This window comes from Gadus chalcogrammus, chromosome 10, assembly GCF_026213295.1.
Source record: "Gadus chalcogrammus isolate NIFS_2021 chromosome 10, NIFS_Gcha_1.0, whole genome shotgun sequence".
NCBI classification, from domain to species: Eukaryota; Metazoa; Chordata; class Actinopteri; order Gadiformes; family Gadidae; genus Gadus; species Gadus chalcogrammus.
In genome coordinates, this window is record NC_079421.1 from 12,300,540 (window position 1) to 12,306,371 (window position 5,832).

At 47.7% G+C, this 5,832-nt stretch overlaps 1 protein-coding gene across 1 annotated transcript; it reads right to left on the reverse strand.

Annotated features, from left to right (window-relative positions):
• Positions 1 to 271: 271 nt before the first annotated feature.
• Positions 272 to 4,399, reverse strand: LOC130390552 (calcium-binding protein 2-like). Its single transcript, XM_056600570.1, has 6 exons — positions 4,355 to 4,399; positions 2,178 to 2,208; positions 1,926 to 2,066; positions 1,613 to 1,722; positions 1,202 to 1,349; positions 272 to 640 (listed from the first exon to the last, which is right to left on the reverse strand). The coding sequence occupies exons 1-6, from the start codon at positions 4,397 to 4,399 to the stop codon at positions 615 to 617; spliced, it is 501 nt and encodes a 166-aa protein (XP_056456545.1). The 3' UTR covers positions 272 to 614.
• Between the last annotated feature and the right edge of the window lie 1,433 nt (positions 4,400 to 5,832).

The following is a 5,832-nucleotide window of genomic DNA, read 5'->3' on the forward strand; positions in this document are numbered from 1 at the left end:
CCTTCAGGTGTAGCTGTATCTTACACAGACAAATCCATAGGTAATTTTTTTTATATACGAAACAATATAGGTTTACCTATGTGTTTGACCTGTTTGATCACATGATCAAACTATTTATTCTAGTCGTGCTATAGGTAGCAATTTCCCCTATCGGAACGAGAAAACCAGGGGAAAAATGACATCAATGATTTTGTTTTATTAAAAAAAGAAAACATCGAATTTTATAAACAAGGCTTTCCACTCAAACGACAAACATGAATATATCAAAAATACATTTATAAAATTAAACATAAATACTGTGTGGTTGTCTATATAAAGCTTTGATATGTCCCACAGCTGTTTCACAAGGCTCATTTGACCTAATCCCCTCTACCACCCTTGCACATTATCCATACACCACATGTCGGGCAAAATGCCCGCTGTATCTTCAGAGCAACTAGGCTATACTTTTCAGTGCAACTTTATAAAAAAAAACAGCGCTATGAATTGCTCGCTAGTGCATCAAGAAAAATGTCTACTACAACTCTGTTTGATCTCTTCTACTTTCCAGGGGTTATGTTATAGACTCCCATCTACTTTTCCGGTCGTCCACACTTTCCGACATCTGGACTAAGTCAACGTGACATCATTCGCACGAATTCTGCGAAAAGAAGAGAGCGGGTGGTTGGGATAAGACGGAAGGATTTGAGTGCACTCAAACGGGAGGCTTAAACGTGTGATGTCTAAATGGGCACACGAAGATTAAACAGACGGGCACAGACAGAACATACAGCCGTTGATTATTTCTTTATCTCTCTCTAGATTTCTTTATCTCTCTCGCTGTATCACACACACATGCGCGCACGCACACACAGACAGACACACACTCTCTCACATATAATTGAATTACTACACAATAAATGGATAAATTTGACACATTTTCTAAAATGTTTATCTAATTTAGTTGTTATAAGTCAATTTTTCTCGTGTAAAAAAAGGTTTAAAACAAATCTCTCTTTCTCTCTCTCCCTCCATCTCCCTTTCCCATTCTCCTTCTCCCTCCTCCTCTCTCTTTCTCCCTCCCTCTCCCTCCCCCGCTCTCTCTCTCTCCCTCACCCTTATCCTCACCCTCTCCCCCTCCTCCTCACCTTCTCCCTCCCTCTCCCTCCCCCGCTCTCTCTCTCACCCTCTCCCCCTCCGCCTCACCCTCGCCCTCTCTCACCCTCAAAGTCGACCAGGCCGTCTCCGTTGAGGTCAACGTCTCTGAGGATCTCGTCAATCTCCCGGTTGGTAAGCTGCTCTCCCATCAGCTTCTTCATGGCCTCCCTGAGCTCCATGATGTTGATCTGCCCGTCGCCGTTGGTGTCGAACTGGACGGGAGACACCGGGAGGGGGGAGGTAAAAGAAGAAGATTACCATGGAAAACACGAACGAGACTGGGAGACGTTAGAGTTTACTATGAATGTTGTGTATGTGTCCTGGTAATGGCTGCAGACGTTTCCTTTTGAATCCTGTCAACCTAACAACCCTAATCCTAACCCTAACCCCAACCCTAACTCTAAACCTATCCCTAACAACCCTGACCCTAACCCCAACTCTAAACCTAACCCTAACAACCCTAACCCCCACTGACCTCTTTAAACGCATCCCGAAGTTCCTTGATGCCTATCATGTCGGCCGTCTCGGCCAGCATTTTGGGGCCCATCAGCTCCACAAAGTCCTCAAAGTCCACTTTACCGCCACCTGCAAGTCAGACAAGAGCAGGGCTCACATTTATTTCTGGCTGAAGAAAGTCATCTACAACCTAAACTGAAACGAAACGACATCGACAACGAAACATGTTTTTTCCGTGAAACTTTTATGCCACCCCACGATTCATTCCACCTCCCCTTTATCCCGTCGCTCTCCCGGATGGTTCTGGCGCTGTCCCCAACGGACCCCCAGACACTCACAGATCTGCTGGCTGAGCTCGATCAGCTCCATCTCGGTGGGCATGTAGCCCATGGTCCGCATGCACTCGCCCAGGTCCCCGCAGCTGATGTAGCCCTTCTTGTTCCGGTCGAACTCCACGAACGCCTCGCGCAGCTCTGCGGGGGGCGGGGGGGGGTTAATGCGTGCTATGAGTGGTACGGCGTGTGTGTTTGAGTGTGCATTGTGTGCTGTAAGCGTGCCGGGGCTGGAGGCGGGGGGTTACTCACCTTCAATCTCCTCCGGTCGCAGCTCTCTGTCCTGTTGCAAGGAGACAGTGGTACACAATTAACACCGCTATTGGTTAGGTTGGTCCTCTTGTATGCTAAACATGCACACTCACACGCACGTACATGAGTAAACACGTATGCATGCACACAAGGGCGCTCAAACACACACACACACACCCACACACACACACACACACACACACACACACACACACACACACACACACACACACACACACACACACACACACACACACACACACACACACACACACACACACACACACAATTGACACAAACACAGATGCACACACTCACACACTCGCACGTATAAACATAAAGAGTACATCAACACATGTTTATGCATGCATTCAAACAACAAATGTTTCAATTGCTGTGGCAATCAACATCATAATCACATGGTTCTAATATTACATCATATGAGGTCTATCTTTGACCGCTACATGTTTTATATGTATAAAAATGTTTAACATGTATAAACATGTTTAAACATGGATAAACAAGCAGTGAAGGCCAAACCAACAGTCAAGGTCACAGCTCTTTAGGTAGACACAAACAATGGGGTGGAGGAATCACAGATGTCACGTTATGAAGGAACTAATACATGATGGAAAATAATGTTCAACTATACAGACAGCAGAGGAACCAATGAAAACGGAAAACTGCCCACTACTGACCCCTTTGGCAGGTAAGAGAACTGCAGTCTGCCAGATATCACGCATTGAGAGCACTGGACCGTGAGCTCTGTCCGTTGAGTCAGCTGTCTGTGTTTTCTGAATAGCAGATCGCTGCTGTGAATAACAGACAGTTGCTATGGAAGATATTTCCAACCAAATTTTGACCTTTGAAGATGTGGAAGTGAGATCAGACGTCACTTCCAGAATCAACCGTTTTTTTTCTTGATTGTCTCTCAACTCCCTACTAAAAAACAACTCTAATAAATAATAATTTGATGTTGTCGAACTAGGGGAACTACTTTTCTCAGCGTATCAGCTCAATCTGATAGGCGTTCTGGTCTTCAGCCCACACTACTTTAGGGCTGCCTTTGCAGTCTTGCTTTTAATCCAACGCACAGCGCTAGAGTAGTCAGCTACGGCCTCTGTGACCGCTACTCAATCCTGTTTCCATGGAACTAACCGATCGACCGGCGGGAGAACCTCCCGAACCCACAGGGCTTCTGATTGGTCGAAAGTGTGAGGCGGAACACGCACACCCGTCGTGTGTGGCGGGGAGATGGAGGTCGCCGTGACGACCACACAAGGGGCGATGATGATGAGGACGATGCCTGGGTCAGGAATGTATGGCGGTGAAGGCGTTCACGTACACGGGGACAGTATCACCGTGTGTGTGTGTGTGTGTGTGTGTGTGTGTGTGTGTCCTACATACGGCGGTCTGGGAAAAGCCCTGCTTCAAGAAGATGCAGGCGTGGCCTACGATGTCCTGCACCCCGTTGCACTTCTTGACCAGCGTGCTGGTCTGGTGATCGTTATCTGGCAACCCGTTATCCGGGGGCTCCGCTGCGTCTGGGTGGGTGCCCCGTGCCCCTCCGGCCCCCGCCTCCAGACCCCCCGCTGGGGGCTGCTGCCCTTCAGTCGCCCCCTTCCCAGAGTCCCAGGGACCCAGAGGCCAGTTAAACCCACAACAACGTCCTTGTACTCTTTAAGCACCCGACACGCTCAGTATGAAACAGATAGACTCTGTCCTCTCCAGGAACCATCGATGACTCCTATAGCAGCACGGTGAGGCCAATGGCTTTTGTGTGCGTGTGTGTGCGTGTGTGCGTGTGCGTGTGTGTGTGTGTGTGTGTGCGTGTGTGTGTGTGTGTGTGTGTCGGTATGTGCTTCCGTCAGCTTTAGGGAATCCATGGCATTAACTATTAAATCGTACATGTAACTGCACATTCATACATGGAGTATTATTGCAATTTTATGCAATTACGTATTTCAAAAAAACTTTGATCAAATCTTAACCTATGAAAGCCTTCAAACCGAGGGCTTTTTCCAAGTCGAAAATCTTTAAAACAAGTATAGAATAATTTCCTACCGACACATTATAATCACAGCAGCTAACCATCCCAACAGACACATACAACAACTCCCATGCAGCTCAAAGCTCCTGTGATTCAAGGCCCCACAGAGAAGTCCCTGCTGTCTTACCTTCCTCATGGTGTTGTTCATAGACGACTTGGTGCAGTTGCCCATCACCTCTCTGTCAACTCACAGTCCGACTCATCGTCTGCTCTCCTCTCCTCTCCTCCCCTCGTAACCGCCCAACTCCCCCCTCCCCCCTTCAGTCCCCCCCGCCCCCCCGCCTCTATATCGGTGATTTTGGTCAGTCTGTCATCAGTCTGCGTCTGAGTCCATTACTCCTCTTCAGTCTGATTTAATCAGACTCTCTCATTCCATCCTCTCTCTCTACCTCATCTCTCTCTCTCTCTCTCTCTCTCTCTCTCTCTCTCTCTCTCTCTCTCTCTCTCTCTCTCTCTCTCTCTCTCTCTCTCTCTCTCTCTCTCTCCACTCTCTCTCTCTCTCTCTCTCTCTCCCTCCACTCACTCTCTCCACTCTCTCTCTCTCTCCCTGAGAGCGGACATCTTCCCCAAACGTCTCATTCTGGGATTATGATCACATCTGCAATTAGAGTAAAATAAAGACCATCCATCTTTGGGCGTCTCCCCTCCCGAACCGATGCGACATTAGAGAGCTGCCCTGTGCCACACTAAGCTGTCCCTCTCTGTCTTGTCCTGACCTGACATAACCCTGTTGAGCCCCAACTCCACTACTCAAACAATTCCCTCTATACCATGCTATTGATACCCTTTTCCCTACACACTCATTCCAAGTAATTCTCAGTCAACCCTATCTCTCTCTCTCTTTTCTCTCTTGGCATCTCTTTCTCTCATCTCTCTCCATTCTCTTTCTAAATCTCTCTCTCTCTGCCTCTCTCTCTCTCTCTCTCTCTCTCTCTCTCTCTCTCTCTCTCTCTCTCTCTCTCTCTCTCTCTCTCTCTCTCTCTCTCTGTCTCTCCCTCCAACCTCTCTCTTTCTTTGAGCTTCAAGCGCAGCGTGTCGTTGCATCACCTGCCTGTTGCACTTGCCTTTTCGATGATTCTCGGAGTGTGTGGGTGTGTGGGAGTTTGTGTGTGTTTATGTGTGTGTGTGTGTGTGTGTGTGTGTGTGTGTGTGTGTGTGTGTGTGTGTGTGTGTGTGCTTGTGTGCGTCCTGTGTTTGTGTGTGTGTGTGTGTATGTTTGTGTGTGTCTTCGAGTGTGCGTCTGTGTGGGTGGGTGGGTGGGTGGTCGTGTGGGTGCATGTGCGTGTGAGAGCCAGAGGAAGAATTAGTGGGCATGCCATGAGAGGAAGGCTTAATCCATCCAGTCTAGATTACAGTGAGATGACACTAGAGTGAGGAATGAATCAGAGAGAAGTGAAATGGAGATGAACTGCCGTGTCAGTTGTACCCCGAGATCCTTGCATGAACTACAATAAAATAACACAAAAACAACGTGAATAAACAAATACCTGGACCCTGTGATCCAGCTCCAGTGAAATTGTACATTTTTATCAACTGAACATCAAGATATCTCTATCGCCGATAATGTAAGCATTTATACGAAATATACGAATATAGAATATCGTG

Bases quoted from the DNA above. Each gene is read 5' to 3' on its own strand.
- LOC130390552 (XM_056600570.1), bottom strand. From the start codon at position 4,399: ATGGGCAACTGCACCAAGTCGTCTATGAACAACACCATGAGGAAG. The intron at 2,067-2,177 runs GTGAGTAACCCC...CGCCCCCCGCAG, and splicing joins GCGACCGGAGGAGATTGAAG to AGCTGCGCGAGGCGTTCGTG. The intron at 641-1,201 runs GTGAGAGAGGGC...TTCTTTTCGCAG, and splicing joins CGGCCTGGTCGACTTTGAGG to AATTCGTGCGAATGATGTCA.